Source organism: Brachycentrus maculatus, unplaced genomic scaffold (assembly GCF_059751285.1).
Source record: "Brachycentrus maculatus isolate JH-2025_06_01 unplaced genomic scaffold, ASM5975128v1 h1tg000155l, whole genome shotgun sequence".
In the NCBI taxonomy this organism is placed as follows: Eukaryota; Metazoa; Arthropoda; class Insecta; order Trichoptera; family Brachycentridae; genus Brachycentrus; species Brachycentrus maculatus.
In genome coordinates, this window is record NW_028280908.1 from 125,003 (window position 1) to 152,115 (window position 27,113).

The following is a 27,113-nucleotide window of genomic DNA, read 5'->3' on the forward strand; positions in this document are numbered from 1 at the left end:
AAATATAACTTAGTTTTAAAATCACTATAAATTTACAGTGATTTTCAAACAAAGTTACATTTTAATTAGAAAATATTTACAACATTTTGAGTGTGTCTAAATACTTGTTCACAAAATCTGGATTATCTCCAATCACAGGAGTTATTTTCATATTATGTTTTGACATCTCATCAAAGATGAAGAAGAATATGGATGTCTGGGCATTTAGGATTCGGACCTCACATACTAATGTAAGAGTTTCTGCTCAATGAAAAGCTTCTTTTCAACTCACCAATAGATGTCTCCAGTGAAGTTCTAGTGATTCAAGAACAAGGTTTCTAAATTGTTTTATATATATATATATATATATATATATATATATATATATATATATATATATATATATATATATATATATATATATATATATATATATATATATATATATATATATATATATATATATATATATATATATATATATATATATATATATATATATATATATATATATATATATATATATATATATATATATATATATATATATATATATATATATATAAAACTTACAAGAATTTGAGTAGTGTGGTTGTCAATAATGGGTAGAATTGGTGAATGTTACATGTGTGTAAAGTGATCACTTGAACCAGCCTTTGACGGTCGTCAGCCCCGTAAATGCCCAGACTTCCATATTCTTCTTCATCTTCGATGAGATGTCAAAAAATAATAAGAAAATATTTACGCTACGTTTGACTCCACATAATATTTTTAATTCTTTTAACATAGTATTTTGTAAAAGACTGTCATCACCATGTCACCTGATCAAATATAAAATAGGTTGATCACTCGAGATGCTAAAAGCGATATCAGATTGTAATTTTCTTTTGTTCGAGAAGGTTTGTTAAAATCAATCAAAGTCATTTAAATTTCTTACCTAGTATAATAAGAAAAATTAAAAAATCCTGTAAAAATGTAAGTAAATTTTTGTTTCACTCATGTTTTTACCAAATAATGTATTTGTATTTATTTTTCGTAGGCCTTGTGGCTTACTTTTAAGAAGGATTAGTCTCCTGCGATGTCAATTCCCAGCTGTCAATCCATCTCTTTGGTGGTCTACCTTGGAGTTGGCCGTGCAGTGCAATGTGGGGGAGTCTGAATGGCTCCGTTCTCCTCACATGCACATACCAATGTCTCCTTCGTTGCCTTCCCCCCCTTGCGACATCTTCCATCTCGCATATTTCTCTTACCCTGGTGGTCCTTATTCTCGTAGACTCTTGTCAGATATGCTCGATATAGAGCCTTAATATGTTTATATATATATATATATATATATATATATATATATATATATATATATATATATATATATATATATATATATATATATATATTATATATATATATATATATATATATATATATAAATATATATATATATATATATATATATATATATATATATATATATATATATATATATATATATATATATATATATATATATATATATATATATATATATATATATATATATATATATATATATACAAGAATAATTGAAAAGATTAGGAAGAGTTCTTTACGGTGGTATGGACATGTGGAGCGAATAGATAACGAGAGAATGACTGAGAAAATATGTGGCGAATGTGAGAGGGAAAACAGAACGAAGACGACCGAAAAAGACTTGGCACGATCAGATCAATCAGAACCTAAAATCTGGCAGTGTCAAAAGTCTGCGTAATCGGAGGGCATGTATGGATGTGAAGGAGGTGAGAAGTGTATGTCAGGACAGAAGAGTGTGGTGTTCCATCCTTTCTGCCTACGATGGTAGTAGTAGTAGTAGTATGTATAGATATATATATATATAAATTTGTTTCTTTCTTATATTTGAAAAATTATTATGTTTAAATTAACGTTTTTACTATAGTCAGCATTGTCTGATATCAGCTGATATTTTCAACCTTCGTGATTAGTTTTTTTTAATTTTTTTTCAATATTCCACGAAAAAAACCAAGGAGATATGTGTCACCTACTTTCAAAATCCGCCAGATCCATATAAGTCGATTTCACAAAAAATACCAAATTCTCCGGGTAACATTTCGGTAGTTTAAAGGCAAAAGGGTACATATTGTCTGAGACCAAATTTTACAGGAGAGCAAAAACAAACTTGTGAAATTAAATAACTCATTTGTTTTATGTATTTTTTATGAACATATCTTAATAAAACTAAATAAGTATTGCAACTACAGCTATATCCTTTTGCCACATTATGGAATACACTATTTTAAACATTTTGTGAAACTAACTAAGAAAATGAACATTTTTACAGATTTAATTACATTACATTACACTTACATTACACTTTTGTCCGCCTCCGTAGTGTAATGATCAGCATGCTCGGCTACCGTTCTGGAGGTCCCGGGTTCGATTCCCAGGGGGGGTCAAATAATTAAAAGTGTATTTTTTCACTCTAATATTTATTCAATATTAATATATTATTAGATTAAAACCAATAGTTTTAGCTTTTCCACTTATTTTATTACACCCAGCGACCGGGTTTCGTCGTTACCGACATCATCAGACTGGTCAATCCAGACCAGTCTGACCAGACTGACCAGACCAGACTGGACAATCAGACCAGTCTGATGATGTCGGTAACGACGAAACCCGGTCGCTGGTCAAATAAAAAAGTGGAAAAGCTAAAAATATTGGTTTTAATCTAATAATATATTAAAAATGCAATTCCATCACGAAGTGTCAGTGGATAATATAAATTTATTCAATATTACCTGGACTGGTACCTGCAGCGGAGGGCTGTTCACCTTTCCTTCATGTGTTAACGATCAAGATAACACTGCGTTTATATGATGCAGTGCCCTGAGCACTATTGGGGTGCGGATAAGGGTTTGAATGAATGAAACATTTCACTTACCTTTGCCATTACACAATCGATTTATGTTTCAAAGAATTCAAAGATAATATTATAGAATAGAGAAATTTTCATTTTTTTTAAATTTTTTTTCAGTATTTCAATCAGATAATGACGTCATCTTAATTTTTGACCTATCCCCGCTCTCTGATTGGCCGATATGGGTAAGAAGGCAAAGTTCATGAATAAATCGGAATTAGAAACAAAACGCTGTTTTTTTAGTATTTTTAGCATGGTTTTCAAGTATGTATATAAACTTTTTAAACAATAAAACGCACAATTGGCATTCCGTTAGAGTATTTATTTTAAAATCTTATAAAATTAGATCTGGCGGATTTTGAAAGTAGGCGACACATAGCTCACTCCTTTCAACAACGTTATATATCTAAAATCATTAATTTTCAGTCTTGCATGTTTTCGGAATCCCCAGAAAATGTACCATATCTCAGCAAAAGCGGCATATTTTTAACTTGATATTTACCCTCTACAGGGCAGAAAGAGTTGTTTTTGCATTTTGAAGAAAATATATTGTTTAGCTATTTTTTAAAAATAAACTAAGTATTTTTCAAATGGAGAAAGAACCTTCAGGTTTTACCTAAAAAGATCTGTTGCACAGTAAAAAGATCAATAAGTGGCTTGATATTTATTTATAATAAATGGTATTATATTTTTAAACTTTAAAAACGTTCTCCTGAAAACTTGATTTTTCAGGAGAACATTTTTAAAGCTTAAACATATAACACAATGTAATAAAAATAAATATCAAGCCACTTTTTGAGCTTTTTACTGTGCAACAGATCTTTTTAGGTACAACATGGAGGTTTTTTCTCCATTTGAAAAATATTTAGTATATTTAAAAAAATAATTAAACAATACATTTTCTTCAAAATGCAAAAACAACATTTTCTGCCCTGTAGCGGGAAAATATTAAGTTAAAAATATGCCTCTTTTGCTGGGATATAGTACATTTTCTGGGCATTCTGAAAACATGCACAACTGAAAATTGTCGATTTTTGATTTATGACGTTCTTGAAAGGAGTGAGCGACATATGACTAATGATAATTTTTGTGAGAAACGATATTGGTGGTGATTGTTTCACGTACAATTTAATCAGAACTCAAAGATAAAAACGACGATACTGCGATATGTGTAATATGTGAACGTTATCACGTTTTATGGATCCATATCATATTTTATAGATTTCCAACGATGGGAAATTATCAGTGAGTCGTGGATTAATACCTTGCGTTGTCACAATTGTTGTGTTGAAATTGGAAAATATTGTGAAATTCATTTCAGAATAATAATTTGTTTTGTTAATCACGAGGTTTGTTTATATACTTAATTTTTCACTTTTTTTTTGGGACATTTCTCACTCCTTTCAAGAACGTCATAAGTAAAAAAAACTTGATTTTTCAGGAGAACGTTTTTAATGTTCAAACATAAAATACAATGTATTAAAAATAAATATCAAACCACTTATTTAACTTTTTACTGTGCAACAGATCTTTTCAGATAAAACCTGAATATTTTTTCTCCATTTGAAAAATATTTAGTATATTTAAAAAAAATATTAAACAATACATTTTCTTCAAAATGCAAAAATAACACTTTCTGCCCTGTAGCGGGTAAATATTAAGTTAAAAATATGCCTCTTTTGCTGGGATATGGTACATTTTCTAGGCATTACGAAAACATGCACAATTCAAAATTGTCGATTTTTGATTTATGAAGTTCTTGAAAGGAGTGAGCGATATCGCACACCCAGATCAAAACTACATCAATCAAAAATTATGATGTTTTTTAGATTATCGCGTATTCGGATTCTACATACGAAGACGCACATATCACTTTGTCCAAAAAACTTACTAACTAACAATCACGCCGCTTTCCCGCAGGGGTAGGCAGATAGAATAGAACGCCACACCATTCTGTCTTTGCAAGCATTCCTCGCCTCTTCCACGTTCATGCATCGCCTCATACACACCCGCCGATTGTTTCGACTCCTGACCTGACCGCTTTTAAGTATTTGGCATACCTGATCGTGCCAAATTTTTTTCGGTCTTCCTTTCCTTTCGGTTTCTGCTTAGTAAAAAATCTATTTTCATTTCACACATAGATGTCTCTAGTGAAGTTCTAGTGATTCAAGAATAATGTTTCAAACATAGTTCATATATATAGAACTTCCAAGAATTTGAGTAGTGAGGTTGTCAATAATGGGTAGAATTGGTGAATATTACACTTGTGTAAGGTGAGTAAAGACGGTCGTCAGCCCCGTAAATGCCCAGACTTCCATATTCTTCTTCATCTTGGATGAGACGTCAAAAAATAAATATTCTTCAATATGCATTGTCCATACGTAAAAGAAAACAGGAAACTTCTATTACATAAGGCTACATCAATTTGCGTTTTTCGTCTCTCGGAGGTCCCGGGTTTGATGCCCAGGGGGGGGGGGTCAAATAAATATATGTAATTAAAAAAAAATGGTTTAATATTACCCTAGACTGCTACCTGAAGCGGAGGGACGATCACCTTTCCTTCATGTATTAACCGATCAAGATAACACTGCGTTTATGTGATGCAGTGCCCTATGCACCATCGAGTGCGGATAAGTGTTTTAAAAAATACCCCTTCTCAGGGGCATTGTAAATATATACATATATATATATATATATATATATACATATATATATATATATATATATATATATATATATATATATATATATATATATATATATATATATATTTATATATATATATATTTATATATATTTATATATATATATATATATATATATATATATATATATATATATATATATATATATATATATATATATATATTTATATATATACATATTTATATATATATATATATATATATATATATATATATATATATATATATATATATATATATATATATATATATATAAATATATATATATATATATATATATATATATATATATATATATATATATATATATATATATATATATATATATATATATATATATATATATATATATATATATATAAATATATATATATATATATATATATATATATATAGCTCCGAAATCCTTTAGCACACAACCTTAAAAAATACCCCTTCTCAGGGGCATTGTAAATATATACATATATATATATATATATATATATATATATATTTATATATATTTATATATATATATATATATATATATATATATATATATATATATATATATATATATATATATATATATATATATATATATATATATATATATATATATATATATATATATATATATATATATATATATATATTTATATATATATATATACATATATATATATATATAAATATATATATATATATATATATATATATATATATAAATATATATATACATATATATATATATATATATATATATATATATATATATATATATATATATATATATATATATAATATATATATATATATATATATATATATATATATATATATATATATATATATATATATATATATATATATATATATATATATATATATATATATATATATGTATATATATATATATATATATATATATATATATATATATATATATATATATATATATATATATATATATATAATATATATATATATATATAGCTCCGAAATCCTTTAGCACACAACCATGATACACGATTTACACACAACGAAGGTTTGATAGTCCCAAGAATTAACAATAAATATAGGAGTCCAACACTGCAATATATCGTTCCAAACATTTTTAATTTGTTGCACATACGGTGTTTGAAAATGATACGCAATGCATCGAAATACGTGTCACAGTAGATTTTAAGAAATATTGGTATTTATTAAGTAAAACATTAATAAAAAAAAGAATATGTAAGTCTGGGCATTTACGGGGCTGACGCAAAAAATAATATGAAAATATCTCCTATAATTGGAGATAATCTAGATTTTGTAAACAAGTATTTGAACACACTCAAAATGTTGTAAATAAATTATCTGGTCAAATTATAAGCTTAAATACAAAAGTTCCAAGTTCTGGAGGTCCCGGGTTCGATTCCCAAGGGGGGTAAAATAAATATAAGTGATTTTTTCACTGTCATATTTATTCAATCTTACCCTGGACTGGTACCCGAAGCGGAGGGCTGATCACCTTTCCTTCATGCGTAAACGATCAAGATAACACTGCGTTTATATGACGCAGTGCCCTATGCACCATTGGGGTGTGGATAAGGGTTTTATTTTATTATTATATTTAAGTGCAACGGTTAAGTTTATTCTGCAACATTTTGGGTGTCAAAATTTTAGTGTGTACAGCATTTTTAGTAATTATTTTTTGTATTTTCAGAGCATACATCGAACAGTATGGGACAAAATACACAGCAGTGACCTATGCGCCATTGGGGTGCGGATAAGGGTTTTATTATTATTATTATTTATTTGACCCCGGCTGACAAACGAACCCGGGACCTTCAGAGCGGTATACAACACGATACATACACAAATACAAATTATTAAGAGAATTAAAGTACTTATTTATTTTTTTACAAAAATGTTAATAAAATTAGTATATAACCACTCACCGAGATTTTTACGTCTACCGGTTTCGAGACGTACCCGTCTCTTCGTCAGGACAATCACTAACACAGCATGCAAACAATACTACCCTTCACCACCATAAAGTTACTATACTACTATAATACTACCCTTCATTACTATAATACTACCCTTCACCACCATAAAGTTACACACCACCAAGTGTGTAAATGGTGCTATGGTGGTGCTATGGTAGTATTGTTTGCATGCTGTGTTAGTGATTGTCCTGACGAAGAGACGGGTACGTCTCGAAACCGGTAGACGTAAAAATCTCGGTGAGTGGTTATATACTAATTTTATTAACATTTTTGTAAAAAAATAAATAAGTAAAAATGACTAACCACAAAGTAAATGCTTTAAATATTAATAATATTGAGAATAAATATTTTGCTTAGTAAACCTATTGTGTATGTTCCCACTGATAATACATAAAAAAATATTAATAAAAATTAAATAAATAAACGTTAATAAGCAACAGCTTCTACACCCTCTTCAACCTATAACGTCCCAAGGACCTAACTCTAAAATTTAGAATCAGCTCCACATACAGTATTTGAAAATGATGTGGAATGCAACGAAATACGTAAGTATCATAGTAGATTTTAAGAAATAGTTGTATTTAATAAATATAAAACCCTTATCCTCACCCCAATGGTGTGCATAGGGCACTGATTTATAAAAACGCAGTGTTATCTTGATCATTTACGCATAACGGAAAGGTGATCAGCCCTCCGCTTCAGGTACCAGTCCAGGGTAATATTGAATAAATATTACAGTGAAAAATCACTTATATTTATTTGACCCCTCTCTGGGAATCGAACCCGGGACCTCCAGAGCGGTAGCCGAGTGCGCTGACCATTACACTACGGAGGCGGACGAAATAAATGCTTTAAATACTAATAATATTGAGAATAGAATTAAAGTAATTACAGTGTACTTACTGTTTGCTGTTATGTTGACGTACACGTTACAAAAATTGCACTGCCGATGAAAATAATAATTGGGAATGAGTACCCAGCAACGACAAAAAATATTTTTGCTTACACGATTCGCACGTTGATATTAGCTTACGTATTATCATTTAGTAATAAAAACTTCTTTCTTCAAGGTTGTAACTACATACTATCAGTACTCGTTTTTTTTTTATTTCAATCACGAAATAAAGCGAAATTTCGTTTTAACGCTACGTCGTAAATAACCGTTAAAAAAATTGAATTTAATAATAATAAGATTAATCAACAGCTCAGCTGTCCAAACTCAAAACACAGTCAGGGACATTTTTTTTGACAAACGTTTTTTTGCATTTTTGGACTAAGTAGAATCTATTTAGTCCAAAAATGCAAAAAAACGTTGGTCAAAAAAATATGTCCCTTACTGTGTTTTAAGTTTGGACAGCCCTATAAATATATATATATATATATATATATATATATATATATATATATATATATATATATATATATATATATATATATATATATATATATATATATATATATATATATATGTATGTATATATATATATATAAATATATATATACTTTATATATATATATATATATATATATATATATATATATATATATATATATATATATATATATATATATATATATATATATATATATATATATATATATATATATATATAATAAAAGGGACAATCCAATCTTGATATATAAACATTTAAAATTACTGCCGGTACGTGGAATTTTGTGGATGAGTATCATCGTTGAACAACAAACTAGACACAAATATCCACATCTTCTAGTACACAACCATGATACACGATTTACACACAACGAAGGTTTGATAGTCCCAAGAATTAACAATAAATATGGAAGTCCAACACTGCAATATATCGTTCTGAACATTTTTAATTTGTTGCCTACGGATGTTAGAGGTCAAAATAAAATATGGAACAAAGGCAAAATGAAGGAATGGGTGAATGATCAAGAGTTGATTTTATGAAAATTGTAAAATGTTTATTTTCTTAATTTTTTTCTCTTTTTTGTGTCTATATTAGGTTAAAATCGTTAAAAACAATAAAAAAATGTGTTAAAAAAGCACTCCACCGAAAAGACACATAAGGTGGCTTGGTGGGTCTGTGCAAAAAAAAAAATCTAATATAAATATGTATTATGGCTACCATTCTGGAGGTCCCGGGTTCGATTCCTAAGGGCGGTAAAACAAATATAAGTGATTTTTTTACTGTAATATTTATTCAATATTACCATGGACTGGTACCTGAAGCGGAGGGCTGATCACCTTTCCTTCATGTGTAAACGATTAAGATAACACTGCGTTAATATGACACAGTGTCCTATGCACCATTGCGGTGCGGATAAGGGTTCTAAAATAAATATGTTAAAATTGTGATTTAAATGAACATTTATTATGTATACAAATACAAAAAAAAATAGGACGCTTTTTCCGTTTTTTGTATTTTTTTATTATTCTCTGCAAAAAAAAAGTTCTATTATAAATGTGTATAAATTGTGATTTAAATAAATGTACTCAAATAAAAAATAAAAAAAAAACAAAATCTCGAAATAACGGATCATTTGGGGGGAGGGGATATCCGTTAAAGCCGATAGTCCGTTGTACAAAAAATGTTTAATTGGTCCGACTAGGTGCAGTCTACGTGCAGGACGGCGTTGTGTCCCAAATTCTAGCACTAGACGTATAACATGGTTATCAAGACCGCTAAAAATTAATTACACGGGGCGACATTTCAATTTATTCATTTATGTACAAAAAATAACTAAGTATATTGGCGGGCCTATTGCTAAAAACGAATATCTTACAACCGACCAAAAACAGACTTGTGATATTGATCAAAACGTTTGTTACCATATATCGCTCACTTTTTTTAACGTCATAAATTTTTCAGTAGTGCATGTTTTTTTGGAATGCCCAAAAAATGAACTGCAACCCAGCAAAAGCGGCATATTTTTAACTTATTATTTACCTGCTACAGGGCAGAAAATGTTGTTTTTGCATTTTGAAGAAAAGGTTATGTTTAATTATTTTATTAAATGTACTAAATATTTTTGAAATGGAGAAAAAGCATTCAGGTTTTACCTAAAAAAATATGTTGTACAGTAAAAAGTTCAAAAAGTGGCTTGATATTTATTTTTAATACATTTCATTATATTTTTAAACTTTAAAAACGATCTCCTGAAAAATCAAGTTTTTTGATTTATGACGTTCTTGAAAGGAGTGAGCGACATATACAAATACAAATAATTAAAGACATATAAAATAAATTACAGTACACCTACTGTTTTCTGTTATGTTGACGTACACGTTACAAAAATTGCACTGCCGATGAAAATAATAATTGGGAATGAGTACCCAACAACCACAAAAAATATTTATGCTTACACGATTCACACGTTGATATTAGCTTACGTATTATCATTTAGTAATTAAACTTCTTTCTTCAAGGTTGTAACTACTATCAGTATTAGTTTTTTTTTTAATTTCAATCACGAAATAAACTAATAGTTTGTTAAAAATTTTGAATTTAATTCTTGTTAATGATAAATATCACGATGTGTGATTATTGGCTAGTAAATTAACGTTTAACAACTGAGGCGAGGGCCGCTAAGGCCTTGAGAAAGTATAATTGTTAAATTATTCCCTTCCCTCCCGCACGACACACTCGTACCTTCTAGTACCGTCAATTTTCAGTTGTACATGTTTTCGGAATGCCCAGAAAATGTACTATATCTCAGCAAAAGAGGCATATTTTTAACTAAACATTTACCCGCTACAGGGCAGAAAGTGTTGTTTTTGCATTTTGAAGAAAAGGTATTTTTTAATTATTTTTTTTAAATATTCTAAATATTTTTCAAATGGAGAAAAAACCTTCAGGTTTTATCTAAAAAGATCTGTTGTACAGTAAAAAGTTCAAGAAGTGGTTTGATATTTATTTTTAATGCATTGTATAATATTTATAAACTTTAAAAACGTTCTCCTGAAAAATCAAGTTTTTTGATTTATGACGTTGTTGAAAGGAGTGAGCGATGTATCGTGTTGTCTCATCAAAGATAAAGAAGAATATGGAAGTCTGGGCATTTACGGGGCTGACGACCGTCATAAGCTGGTTTAAGTGATCACTTTACACACGTGTAACATTCACCAATTCTAACCAATATTGACAACCACACTACTCAAATTCTTGGAAGTTCTATATTTATATATATGAAAAAAAATTGAAACATTGTTCTTGAATCATTAGAACTTCACTAGAGACATCTATTCGGCTGACAAATTTAAAACACAGTAAGGGACATTTTTTGTAGTAGGTTTTTTTTAGCATTTTTGGACTGTGTAGAGTCTACTTAAAAGTAGTCTGTTTAAAATTCCTGGAAGTTCTATATATTTGAACCAATTTAGAAACCTTGTTCTTGAATCACTAGTACTTCACTGAAGACTATCTATTGGTGAGATGTAATGAAGCTTTCTACTAAGCAGAAACTCTTATATTGGTATGTGAGGTCCGAATCCTGGAATATGATCACACACATGAGAAACGCCAGAAAATACCATTTTCATTTTTGTATTTAAGCTTATAATTTGACCAGATAATTTATTTACAACATTTTGAGTGTGTTCAAATACTTGTTTACAAAATCTAGATTATCTCCAATTATAGGAGATATTTTCATATTATTTTTTGCGTCAGCCCCGTAAATGCCCAGACTTACATATTCTTTTTTTTATTAATGTTTTACTTAATAAATACCAATATTTCTTAAAATCTACTGTGACACGTATTTCGATGCATTGCGTATCATTTTCAAACACCGTATGTGCAACAAATTAAAAATGTTTGGAACGATATATTGCAGTGTTGGACTCCTATATTTATTGTTAATTCTTGGGACTATCAAACCTTCGTTGTGTGTAAATCGTGTATCATGGTTGTGTGCTAAAGGATTTCGGAGCTATATATATATATATATATTTATATATATATATATATATATATATATATATATATATATATATATATATATATATATATATATATATATACATATATATATATATATATATATATATATATATATATATATATATATATATATATATATATATATATATATATATATATATATATATATATATATATATATATATATATATATATATATATATATATATATATATATATATATATATATATATATATATATATATATATATATATATATATATATATATATATATATATATATATATATATATATATATATATATATATATATATATATATATATATATATATATATATATATATATATTTATAGGGCTGTCCAAACTTAAAACACAGTAAGGGACATATTTTTTTGACCAACGTTTTTTTGCATTTTTGGACTAAATAGATTCTACTTAGTCCAAAAATGCAAAAAAACGTTTTTTAAAAAAAAAAGTCCCTGACTGTGTTTTGAGTTTGGACAGCTGAGCTGTTGATTATTATTATTATTATTAAATTCAATTTTTTTAACGGTTATTTACGACATAGCGTTAAAACAAAATTTCGCTTTATTTCGTGATTGAAATAAAAAAAAAACGAGTACTGATAGTATGTAGTTACAACCTTGAAGAAAGAAGTTTTTATTACTAAATGATAATACGTAAGCTAATATCAACGTGCGAATCGTGTAAGCAAAAATATTTTTTGTCGTTGCTGGGTACTCATTCCCAATTATTATTTTCATCGGCAGTGCAATTTTTGTAACGTGTACGTCAACATAACAGCAAACAGTAAGTACACTGTAATTACTTTAATTCTATTCTCAATATTATTAGTATTTAAAGCATTTATTTCGTCCGCCTCCGTAGTGTAATGGTCAGCGCACTCGGCTACCGCTCTGGAGGTCCCGGGTTCGATTCCCAGAGAGGGGTCAAATAAATATAAGTGATTTTTCACTGTAATATTTATTCAATATTACCCTGGACTGGTACCTGAAGCGGAGGGCTGATCACCTTTCCGTTATGCGTAAATGATCAAGATAACACTGCGTTTTTATAAATCAGTGCCCTATGCACCATTGGGGTGAGGATAAGGGTTTTATATTTATTAAATACAACTATTTCTTAAAATCTACTATGATACTTACGTATTTCGTTGCATTCCACATCATTTTCAAATACTGTATGTGGAGCTGATTCTAAATTTTAGAGTTAGGTCCTTGGGACGTTATAGGTTGAAGAGGGTGTAGAAGCTGTTGCTTATTAACGTTTATTTATTTAATTTTTATTAATATTTTTTTATGTATTATCAGTGGGAACATACACAATAGGTTTACTAAGCAAAATATTTATTCTCAATATTATTAATATTTAAAGCATTTACTTTGTGGTTAGTCATTTTTACTTATTTATTTTTTTACAAAAATGTTAATAAAATTAGTATATAACCACTCACCGAGATTTTTACGTCTACCGGTTTCGAGACGTACCCGTCTCTTCGTCAGGACAATCACTAACACAGCATGCAAACAATACTACCATAGCACCACCATAGCACCATTTACACACTTGGTGGTGTGTAACTTTATGGTGGTGAAGGGTAGTATTATAGTAATGAAGGGTAGTATTATAGTAGTATAGTAACTTTATGGTGGTGAAGGGTAGTATTGTTTGCATGCTGTGTTAGTGATTGTCCTGACGAAGAGACGGGTACGTCTTGAAACCGGTAGACGTAAAAATCTCGGTGAGTGGTTATATACTAATTTTAATAACATTTTTGTAAAAAAATAAATAAGTACTTTAATTCTCTTAATAATTTGTATTTGTGTATGTATCGTGTTGTATACCGCTCTGAAGGTCCCGGGTTCGTTTGTCAGCCGGGGTCAAATAAATAATAATAATAATAAAACCCTTATCCGCACCCCAATGGCGCATAGGTCACTGCTGTGTATTTTGTCCCATACTGTTCGATGTATGCTCTGAAAATACAAAAAATAATTACTAAAAATGCTGTACACACTAAAATTTTGACACCCAAAATGTTGCAGAATAAACTTAACCGTTGGACTTAAATATAATAATAAAATAAAACCCTTATCCACACCCCAATGGTGCATAGGGCACTGCGTCATATAAACGCAGTGTTATCTTGATCGTTTACGCATGAAGGAAAGGTGATCAGCCCTCCGCTTCGGGTACCAGTCCAGGGTAAGATTGAATAAATATGACAGTGAAAAAATCACTTGTATTTATTTTACCCCCCTTGGGAATCGAACCCGGGACCTCCAGAACGGTAGCTGAGCGTGCTGACCATTACACTACGGAGGCGAACAATAATAATAATCATAAATATTTATTCCAACTTGACAAAGTGGTGGATGCAATACTTAGTCAGCCATATATGTTTTACAACATTAAAAAAAAAAAAAAAAAACTCTTATCCGCACCAAATGGTGCATAGGCCACTGCTTCATATAAACGCAGTGTTATCTTGATCGTATACACATGAAGGAAAGGTGATCAGCCCTCCGCTTCAGGTACCAGTCTAGGGTGATATTAAATAAATATTACAGTGAAAAAATCACTTATATTTATTTTACCCCCCCCTGGGAATCGAACCCAGGACCTCCAGAACGGTAGCCGAGCGTGCTGACCATTACACTACGGAGGCGGGCAAAAAAATAATAAAATAAAATAAAAATAATAAACAAATAAAAATAAAAATTATGAAATGAAACTGCGAAACAAAAAAAAAGGAAATTTGGCGAGATGTAGATGAAGATTAGCTCGCTGGCAAAAAAAAATAATTTGTTTTTTTTTTTTACTCTAATATTAATTCATTTTTATTCTAGACGGTTAACTGAAGCGGAGGGCTGATCACCTTTCCTTCATTTGTTAATGATCAAGATAACACTGCGTTTATATGATGCAGTGCCCTATGCACCGTAAGAGTGCGGTCATCCGCCCTCACACAATCTTCACTCAACACAATCCTTAATTCTAATCTAGCTTATAATTTGACCAGATAATTTATTACAACATTCTGAGTGTCAGGAGTTATTTTAAGTATTATTTTTTGACCTCTCATCAAAGATGAAGAAGAATATGGATGTCTGGGCATTTACGGGGCTGACGACCGGCTGGTTTAAGTGATCACTTTACACACGTGTAACATTCACCAATTCTACCCATTATTGACAACCACACTATTCAAATTCTTTAAAGTTCTATAAATATGAACCAATTTAGAAACCTTGTTCTTGAATCACTAGTACTTCACTAGAGACTATCTTTTGGTGAGATGTAAAGAAGCTTTTTACTAAGCAGAAACTCTTATATTAGTATGTGGGGTCCGAATCCTGGAATATAATCACACACATGAAAAACGCCAGAAAATACCATTTTCATTTTTAGTATTTAAGCTTATAATTTGACCAGATAATTTATTCACAACATTCTGAGTGCGTCCAAATACTTGTTCACAAAATCTGGATTATCTCCAATTACAGGAGATATTTTCATATTATTTTTTGCGTCAGCCCCGTAAATGCCCAGACTTCCATATTCTTTTTTTAATTAATGTTTTACTTAATAAATACCACTATTTCTTTAAATCTACTGTGACACGTGTTTCGATGCATTTCGCATCATTTTCAAACACCGTATGTGAAGCTAATTCTAAATTTTAGAGTTGGGTCCTTGGGACGTTGAAGGTTGAAGAGGGGGTAGTAGCCCTTTCTTATTTTTATTTATTTATTTAATTTAAATTTTTTATTTTTATTTCTAATCAGTGGGAACGTAGACAATAGGGACAAGGTTTTAGTCAGCGTCATATTGTTAATTATGGGTTCAGTGTTATTTATATTTTTATGTATTTCTATTGTTTCAATTTTCATATTCTTCTTCATCTTTGATGAGATGTCAAAAAATAATACTTCAAATATTAATTAAGGGTATTTTAATTGTTTTTTTTTTACAGTTGAATCATGACGTCAGGCGATAAAAAGGTCATACTAGTGACAGGGGGTTCTGGGTTGGTGGGAAGAGCGTTACAATCTGTCGTTGAAGAGGAACGTAGGAATGGGTCTCCAGCTGTTCAGAAAGAGACCTGGGTGTTTGTAGGTTCAAAAGATGCCAACCTATTGTAAGTATTTCAGTATTTCAGTATTTAATTTTTAGATGGGACCACAATGCCTGCGTTGCTCCTGTTCTCTTATGCGGCTGTTAAACATGGCACCTTACAAGGGCCCAGAGCAGCCGTGTACTGAGCTTCGAGAATAGGTGTCTGCGGAGAATTTTAGGCGTGCGGTGGTTTGACTTTGTGAGGAATGAAGAGATAAGGCGTAGGACGCAGCAAATCTTGGTCACAACTGTCGTCAAGAAAAGGCGATTCAGTTGGCTTGGCCATGTACTCCGCATGCCTCCCGAGAGCCGCCATCAAGCTTGCCTATTTTACAAGGCATCCCGACCACTGCTGACAATTCGTCGGCAGTTCTCGTCAAAACTTCGGGAAGCGGATCTGACTTGGGAGGATGCAAGGGAACTGGCAGCCGATAGAAAAGCCTGGAACAGTTTGTGGGGTCCATATGCTCAATCTATGGAGCGGATATGGTTTAAAATATATATAATTAATACATGGGAATAGGGTATTATCACTTGGGATGAATATTAATTTAACATATTAAACCTATGAATATTAATAGAATATTAATTTAACATACTAACCTTTTGTCCGCCTCCGTAGTGTAATGGTCAGCACGCTCGGCTACCGTTCCGGAGGTCCCGGGTTCGATTCCCAAGGGGGGTAAAATAAATATAAGTGATTTTTACACTGTAATATTTATTCAATATTATTACCCTGGACTGGGTACCTGAAGTGGAGGGCTGATCACCTTTCCTTCATGTGTAAACGATCAAGATAACACTGCGTTTATATGACGCAGTGCCCTATGCACCATTGGGGTGCGGATAAGGGTTTCATTATTAAACCTATGAAGGATTGTGAAAGACTCGTTTTGTGTTAATAACAGCCGATAAAATCAATGTTTTCATTCGTCATTTTCTTTTGCAAAATTCGCCTTCGTGAAAACGTTGTTTTCGTAAGTTGGTAACGAGAGACGTCACATAAACGAATCCACACTACTACTATTACAGCTCTATAAAGCAGATATGTAAAGGGATACGCCCCATAGCACACCCAATAACGTAAAATCTTACTTATTAGTTTAACTTATTTTTAGGGACAAGAAAGAAACAGAAGCCCTTTTCCAGAAACATAAACCTACTCACGTCATTCATTTAGCAGCCATGGTGGGGGGTGTGTACTACCACTTAACTAACAATTTGGATTTCTTGGTAAGTTTTACCCATTTTTCTTCAAAAGGAGATGAAAGTATGGTCGTAAGAAAAGAGGAATTAATTATGAGAATAGTACTTAAAAAAAAATTATAACAATATAGAAAAAAATGAGTGAAGAAATCAACTGGTTATCTTTAAAAAAGAGACTAAAATTAAATACGCTATCTTTTTAGGATAATTTAGAAACGATAAATTACACAAAAATTTACGGATAAAATAGTGTTAAACAAAAATTGTCATGAACGTATTACTAGAAGTATGGATAAAATAAGACTGCCATTGTTGAAAAAAAAACCGAGTCACAAAATTATTTAATGTATAAGGGTTTGAAAATGTATGATGAGATGCCTGAATGTATGGAGAATGAAAAGAGTCTGAAAGAATTTAAAAATAAATGTTTTGTTTACTGTAAGAAGATGTAAATATTTATATACATATATATATATATATATATATATATATATATATATATATATATATATATATATATATATATATATATATATATATATATATATATATATATATATATATTTGATTTTTTTTTAATTAAACCTTATCCGCACCCCAATGGTGCATAGGGCACTGCGTCATATAAACGCAATGTTATCTTGATCGTTTACACATGAAGGAAAGGTCATCAGCCCTCCGCTTCAGGTACCAGTCAAGGGTAATATTGAATAAATATGACAGTGAAAAAATCACTTATATTTATTTTACCCCCCTTGGGAATCGAACTCGGGACCTCCAGAACGGTAGCTGAGCGTGCTGACCATTACACTACGTAGGCGGACAATATATATATATATATATATATATATATATATATATATATATATATATACATATATGATGTAAATTAAGTGTAAATAATAGTTTATATTAGAGTAATATAAGCTAACTAAAGAAAAAATCAAGATAACACTGCGTCAATACGATGCAGCGCCCTATGCTCCATTAGGTGCGATTGATTTTATCTTCTTACAAGGGTTATAAGAAGATAAAATCAATTGAACATAAACTTTTTTTCAACAACATATATATTTTGGTACTAGGATAACATAAAAGGCCAAGGGTACGCAAATTAATTTGAAATACATTGTTAATTGTTCCAGAGAAAAAATCTTTACATAAACGACAATGTGCTGCACACCAGTTGGGAGAATGGAATCCAAAAAGTAGTTTCTTGCCTATCTACTTGTGTGTTCCCAGACAAAACGACGTATCCAATTGACGAATCTATGGTAAATATCACAAAAAAAGAAAATTTTACAATGTGATTGAATGATACAATAATATACCCTTATGGCATACAGTGATTGGGAGATACACCCATGTACAAAAGATCAAAAGTTTTATATTTCTTGTTCCTGACTCCTTCCCAACTTATCGTCTTTGTAGACTGCTGGGGTCATCTCGCCTCGTCCTCAGGTTGTAGGTCCTTCTATCATGGACAACGTCACCGATAAGGCCATGCCTTCGACTTATCTTATCATTCTGCAGCATCCATGAATTCTTTGGCCTTCCTCTAGATGTCTTTCGAGGGAGATCCATAGCGATTGCCTGGTTCACAATAAGCCCGCCAATGTACTTATTTATTTTCTGAACATGAAGATTTAAAAAAAGAGTTGTGTTTACAGTAATAAACTTAAACTACTTGCTTTTTCGTATATATTCAAAAGGATATTACATTTGTAGCATTTTTTAACTGCTCGGTACTAAATTACGAAAAAATTAATTATGATTTCAGATTGACAAGGGAGTACCTCACGACTCTAATTTTGGATACAGTTACGCTAAAAGACTGATCTTAGTTGCCAACAGGTATTAATTCATTTATTTTTCGACACACACATAGTTAAAAACACCAAAAATGTCTCCTTTCTGAGTTTTCCAGTGTCTAGGGCACATTTTACAATACTTATTTATAAAGCAATATGAAAGAAATTATGTTTTGAATATTGAAAGCATTAACTTTGTGGATCATATTGATATATTATTTTGAGAAATAAAAAGAATTTGTTTTTTGATCCACTCACATTTTTATTAACAACCAACTAGTTTCGGCAACAACCTGTTGCCCTCTTCAGGGTTTAATTTATGACTAAGCTTAATTTAAGGTTTAATTTATGTCATAAATTAAACCCTGCAGAGGGCAACAGGTTGTTGCCGAAACTAGTTGGCTGTTAATAAAAATGTGAGTGGATCAAAAAACAAAGTCTATTTATTTCACAAAATAATATATGAAGGAAATTACATAATTCGATATTGAACACCTATTTGTATTGAAAAAATAAGTTTTTCTCGAAATAAATACAGTGGAACCTCTCATAAAGAGCATGGTTCGTTCCAAAATCTTAATCGTTAAGCGAAACACTCATTTTTTGTTTTGACAGTCCCGGGTCAACTTTTTTACATTGTTATGAGAGGGGCTCGTTATGAGAGGTTCCACTGTACATGATTTAAAAAATAAAATAATTGATAAAAGGTGTAGAGTTGAAAAAAATAGTATTTTTTTTCTATGCCCAGTTCTGGCCATAACGCTCACTCCTTTCAACATAGTCATTTATAAAAAAACTTGATTTTTCAGGAGATCGTTTTCAAAGTTTAAGAAAATAATAAAATGTATTAAAAATAAATATCAAGCCACTTATTGAACTTTTTACTGTGCAACGGATCTTTTTAGGTAAAACCTAAAGGTTTTTTCTCCGTTTGAAAAATATTTAGTTTATTTAAAAAAATAATTAAACAATACCTTTTCTTTAAAATGCAAAAACATCACTTTCTGCCCTGTAGCGGGTAAATATTAAGTTAAAAATATTCCGCTTTTGATGGGATATAGTACATTTTCTGGGCATTCCGAAAACATGCACAACTGAAAATTGAAGATTTTTGAAATATGACGTTGTTGAAAGGAGTGAGCTATATGTGTTAGCCACCCCCTACATAATTGGTTTATGTCTTTTTACACTCTAGAAAATATCCTTTTCATTTTTTTTTATTTGAGATTATAATATGAAGCTTTGCAATGTTTAAATGCAACGGTTAAGTTAATTAGCAACATTTTGAGTGTCAAAATTTAAGTGTGAAGAACATTTTTAGTAATGGATCTTTGTCAGACGGGAGGAATATCTAATTTAACATACTCAACCTATAAAGGATTGTATTGGACTCATTTTCTGTTTATAACAGCCGATATAATTGATATTTTCGGTTATAATTTTCTTTTGGAAAATTAACCTTCGAAAAAACGTTATTTTCGTAAGTTGGCAATGAATGACGTCACAGAAACGATGGAGTTATTTTAATGTTGGTGTCATTACTAAATTATTGGCGACTCTATTTGTTGATGTCTATGGTCCACCCTCTAACCCCCCCTCCCCTCATATTTGAATAACACAAATGGTAGTGTAGTGGTAAACAAACAATCCACACTACTACTTTTGCAGCTTTATAAACCATAGACAATAAACCATATGACGTCATAAAATGATGACCAAAATTTGATGACGTATGCGAACGCACGTTTTTCGTTTTAATTTAAAAATATCTAAATTTTATTAATTGATTAGGCAGTCACTTTGTGGTAAAATCTATCCATTTTTAATTAATGTTTTACTTTGTAAATACCACTATTTCTTAAAATCTGCGGAATGCATCGAAACACGTGTCACAGTAGATTTTAAGAAATAGTGGTATTTACTTTGTAAAACATTAATTAAAAATAATTATCTAAAGTTTAAACCTTAATATCTCCCTCAATTTCAATGAGAATGCTACCGATAGTCTTGTGATTCATATGAATTTATTAGCCAATAATCACACATCGTGAAATTTATCCATTATTTTGTATATTTTCAGAGCATACAACGAACAGTATGGAACTAAGTACACAGCAGTGATCCCGTGCAATATTTTCGGTCCTCACGACAATTTCGATCTGACAGCGAGTCACGCTATACCTGGATTAATAAGAAAAATGTACGACGCTAAAATGAGAGGTATGAAATACATCATATTTAATATTATATGTAAAAGAAAATGACGAATAAAAATATTTACAACATTTTGAGTGTGTCCAAATACTTGTTCACAAAATCTGGATTATCTCCAATTACAGGAGTTATTTGCGTTTTATTTTTTTTTTTCATATGCAAATAACTCCTGTTATTGGAGATAATCCAGATTTTGTGAACAAGTATTTGGACACACTCAAAATGTTGTAATTAATCGTCTGATCAAATTATAAGCTTAAAAAATAAAAATAAAAATGGTATTTTCTGACGTTTCTCTTGTGTGTGATTGTAATCCAGGATTCGGACCTCACATACTAATATAAGAGTTTCTGCTTGGTAAAAAGCTTCTTTACATCTCACTAATAGATGTCTCTAGTGAAGTTCTAGTGATTCAAGAACAAGGTTTCTAAATTGGTTTATATATATATATATATATATACATATATATATATATATATATATATATATATATATATATATATATATATATATATATATATATATATATATATATATATATATATATATATATATATATATATATATATATATATATATATATATATATATATATATATATATATATATACATATATATATATATATATATATATATTTATATATATATAGAACTTCCAAGAATTTGAGTAGCGTGGTTGTCAATAATGGGTAGAATTGGTGAATGTTACATGTGTGTAAAGTGATCACTTAAACCAGCGTATGTCAGTCGTCAGCCCCGTAAATGCCCAGACTTTCATATTCTTCTTCATCTTTGATGAGATGTCAAAATATAAAATTAAAATATTAATTATTTCAGTTATTATAAACACAAAACGAGTCGAATACAAAACTTTATACGGTGGTTAAAATAAATATTCCTCCCGTTTGACAAAGATCCATTGTAACTAAGTAGAAAATTAAAAAATATATTTTTATTGTTAGGTAATATATTCAAAATAAAACAAGGTTTGTTGGATTGAATTCTACATTTGTTTATGTTTATGTTAATACGTATTAACATATACATAAATAAATGTAGAATTCAATCCAATAAACCTTGTTTTATTTCGGATATATTACCCAAGAATTCAATATGAAATTCTACCAACTGTCTGCAGTTACAATAAATATTTTTTTTTAGGTGACAAGAAGTATACCATGTGTGGAACAGGGAAAGCCTTGAGACAGTTTATATATTCGATCGATTTGGCCAGATTATTCCTCTGGGTCTTGAGAGACTACGACAGCACAGAGCCCATCATCACAGCTGGTAAGTAAGTCGTAGCCATAGCACACCACCTTCAGTGATTATCCGATCATGGTCCATCCACATCTCAAGAGAGAAATCTTTCCATTCTTTCACAAAGCAAATCCTTCTTCAGTGATTACTACGCTGTCCAAGCTTCCAGACTATGGGTCGAATTATTCATTTATTTATTAATTGAATGGCTAATGCCTTTAACATAAAACGTATTGACAGTATCTAATATAAAAATACAAAAGTGAATACACTTATAGAGAAACAAAAAGTCTTAAACGTAAAATAAAATAAAATAACAAATAGTAAGCACTGGTAAATACACGTCTCCTTCACACACTATCAGCGAGCAGCGAGAGAGAGTGAAACACAACATTTAAATTTATCCATTATAACATGGAGAAGAAATGCTGAGAAAGTACAGACTTGAAGGTGGATAACAATAAATTAAATAATTCTATACTATCAAAAGCATTGGCTAACATGTGAAGCCGTGGAATCGGAGACAACATGGCATAGTTTGCATTGTGTACAAATACTGCGAATATAGATTTTTGCCTAGTACCTCTTTGGCGCACGCTAAACTTTATTTGATTTATCTCTCTGATTATAGTCCATCCACTCCTTAGTAGAGAACACTTTCCATTCCTCCATTAAGCACATCATTCTTCATTATTTCCGCACTGTCTAAAAAACAGACTATGGAATGAATTACCTCTCTTATCCATAGTCTACCCGCGTCAAAACAAGTGTCATAATAGATTTTAAGAAACGGTAGTATTTACCAAGTAAAATTAAAATTGAAAATGCATAAATTTAAATTGAAGATGAACATGTTCTCAACATAATATTCCAATGAAAGAAATGGTGGTATTTGCTAGCTAAAATTTTAAATTAAAATGTTGTTAAAAACTCCATTTCTAGTGTGTCCAAATACTTGACTCATATATGGATTATCTCTAATTAAAGAAGTCTAATGCCCAGACTTGATATTCTACTTCATCTTTGATGAGATGTCAAAAAATAATATGAAAAACTCCATCATCACAGAACGTATTTGTATGTCTTTTATACATCCTGCTGGTTTGTTCTGGGTATGTCGAACAATATCCCATCAGAAATTGATCTTTTCCACGTCTCAAATTAGTTTAATCATCTGAATGTCTCATTTTCTGTTTTTAGTGGACGAAAAGGACGAAATAACAGTTGGAAAAGCCGCTGAAGTGATCCGCGACGCCTTGAAATATGACGCCGAAATCGGAACAGACGCCTCGGCGACTGACGGACAAATGAAGAAAACGGCGTCCAACCAAAGACTCAGGTCTTATTTGCCCGAATTTAAATTCACTCCTTTTGAAACAGCTATCCAAGAAACTGTCGACTGGTACGTTCAAAATCACGACACTGCCAGAAATTAAACCCTGGCAATTTAGGACATTTTAAATTTTATAGTATAAACCTTTCATAACCAAATAGCTAAATTAATTTTAAAATGAAGCTAACTCCTTTCAAGAACGTCATAAATAAAAAATCGTCAATTTTCAGTTGGGCATGTTTTCGGAATGCCCAGAAAATGAACTGTATCCCAGCAAAAGAGGCATATTTTAAACATAATATTTACCCGCTACTGGGCAGAAAATGCTGTTTTTGCATTTTGAAGAAAAGGTATATTTTTTAAATAAACTAAATATTTTTCAAATGGAGAAAAAACATTCAGGTTTTAACTAAAAAGATCTGTTGTACAAAACTTTAAAAACGCTCTCCTGAAAAATCATGTTTTTTGATTTGTGACGTTCTTAAAAGGAGTGAGCAATTTGTCAAAGTTTATCATTTAAAAATAAAAACTACATAACTTTTGACATCTCAACATAGATGAAGAAAATATGGAAGTCTGAGCATTGGAAACAGCTATCAAAGAAACTGACGACGTTCAAAATCACGACATTGCCAGTAAATTAAACCTTGGCAATTTAGGACATTTTACAGAAAAAAATTGTCATGCCCCGTTCACCCCCCACCCATAACCTAACTAAGTTATTGGTGGAGAGTAAACAGAGCATGACAACATTCTACCAACCTGTTTTTTAATTGTAGCTATGCTTTTTCCAAAAATGTGTCATTAAATATCTTGTTGTAAGTGTCCATGATTCTGTTTAGGGTGGTATTTTGTAAGAAGACTGTGTTACACTTTGGTTCATTAAGAAGTGAGTAGTCTGCGCGTACGTCTTTGATGTACACAAAATATCATCATGTCTTACCACGGAGTAAATGCCTTCCTTTCCTTACTTCTCTTTTATCTTATTGTAGGCCTTGTGGCCTGTTTTAAAGAGGGATTAGCCTCCTGCGATGTCGATTCCCAGCTGTCAATCCATCTCTTTGGTGGTCTACCTTGGAGTTGGCCTTGTAGTACAATGTGGGGGAGTCTGGATGGTTCCACTCTCCTCACACGCGCATACCATTGTCTCTTTCGTTGCCTTCCCCACCTAACGACATCTTCGATCTCGCATGATCCTGGCGTTTCTTGTGATCCTGGCGTTTCTTATTCTATCTATAAGACTCTTGCCTGATATGCTTCTTAGAGTCTTCATTTCTGACACTCTAAGCGCGTTTTGTGTAAATGGCGAAACAAAATATAAAACATTTTTAGTGTAAAACCCCTTTAAAAATTAAGGTTATTTATTGTATTAACTAAATTTAATTTTTATTTAAATTATTTTTGACTGAATTTAGAAACGTATAATTTATGTGTATTTAAAAATTCTCATGTGTTTAGCTTTTAAGATTGCTGCTGCATTCTCTTTAGCCACTATTTAAAAAAATTATATTGTAAAAATAAATTCAAAATTTTTATTTTATTGTATAATTATTTGGTGATGGTTAGTTTTAATGAAATTCTTAAAATAAAAAATACATTTAAAAATGTTTAAAAATCAGTTTTGTTTTTGCTTTGCCCGACATTGGTTTCAATCGTTTTAAATTTACTAAAAATAATAGGTAAATAAAAATATGTTTTTAATAAAAAAAAATTCAAGGTTTGAAAAAGAAGGATGAAAGTAGACAGTCGGAATTCGGTCTCTTAGACGAATGTGTGGCGAAACGACGGATGATCGATAGATGTTTGAATGGTGAAATAAGGAAAGAATGCAAGTCCGAGATAAGCATTATCGATAAAATAAACCACGGTGTGTTGAAATGGTTGGACGTGTTAATAGGATGAGTAAAGAAGTCAGTAAAAAATATATGAGACGAATGTAGTCGTAAATAGTAACAGAGAAATACCGAGAAAAACTTTGCATCATCAAGCATTTTAAATATTTAAGCGTGGTCAGGAAAAATAATAAAATAAAACATATTCATATTCTAGAGATACAAAAAGAACTTTTATTATAGAAAAGGGGTTAAAGTTTGTAGAAATATACCGGATCCCCCTATCCCCTTAATGTTAATTTTCTTTCTTTTCGCGTAAAAGGGGAGCTGTATACTAATAAATAAAATATAAAATATAATAAATAAATAATAATAAAACCCTTATCCGCATCCCAATGGTGCATAGGGCACTGCGTGATGAGCAATGTAAAGTATTGGTTGCGTTGCAGTAACGTCCAACAGATGGCGATGCCATTACGTTAAAAAAAACAGGTGTAAAAAATATATATTATAAATGAACGAGAGACTTTATTTAACTTTATTACGTATACTTCTTGATAACTTTAATAATAAATAATAATAAATCCCTTATCCTCACCCCAATGGTGCATAGGGTACTGCTTTATATAAACGCAGTGTTATCATGATCGTTTACACACGAAGGAAAGGTGATCAGCCCCCCGCTTCAGGACCAGTCCAGGGTAATATTGAATAAATATTACAGTGAAAAAAATCACTTATATTTATTTGACCCCCCCTAGGAATCGAACCCGGGACCTCCAGAACGGTAGCCGAGCGAGCTGACCATTACACTACGG

The 27,113-nt window shown here is 30.5% G+C and overlaps 1 protein-coding gene across 5 annotated transcripts; it reads left to right on the forward strand.

Annotated features, from left to right (window-relative positions):
- The first annotated feature begins 850 nt into the window (after positions 1–850).
- Positions 851–25,786, forward strand: LOC148308627 (GDP-L-fucose synthase-like). Of its 5 annotated transcripts, none has more exons than XM_088261441.1 (9): positions 851–954; positions 3,008–3,075; positions 16,496–16,660; positions 17,757–17,871; positions 18,990–19,118; positions 19,625–19,698; positions 21,736–21,875; positions 23,032–23,160; positions 24,331–25,786. In XM_088261441.1, exons 3-9 carry the CDS (start codon positions 16,503–16,505, stop codon positions 24,564–24,566), a joined length of 981 nt encoding a protein of 326 aa, XP_088117567.1. In that variant the 5' UTR covers positions 851–954; positions 3,008–3,075; positions 16,496–16,502; the 3' UTR covers positions 24,567–25,786. The 5 variants fall into 5 exon arrangements, with proteins under 5 accessions (XP_088117567.1, XP_088117565.1, XP_088117564.1 ...); XM_088261439.1 differs by lacking the exon at positions 3,008–3,075 and adding an exon at positions 7,283–7,414; XM_088261438.1 differs by lacking the exon at positions 3,008–3,075 and adding an exon at positions 7,283–7,339.
- The last annotated feature ends 1,327 nt before the right edge of the window (positions 25,787–27,113 follow it).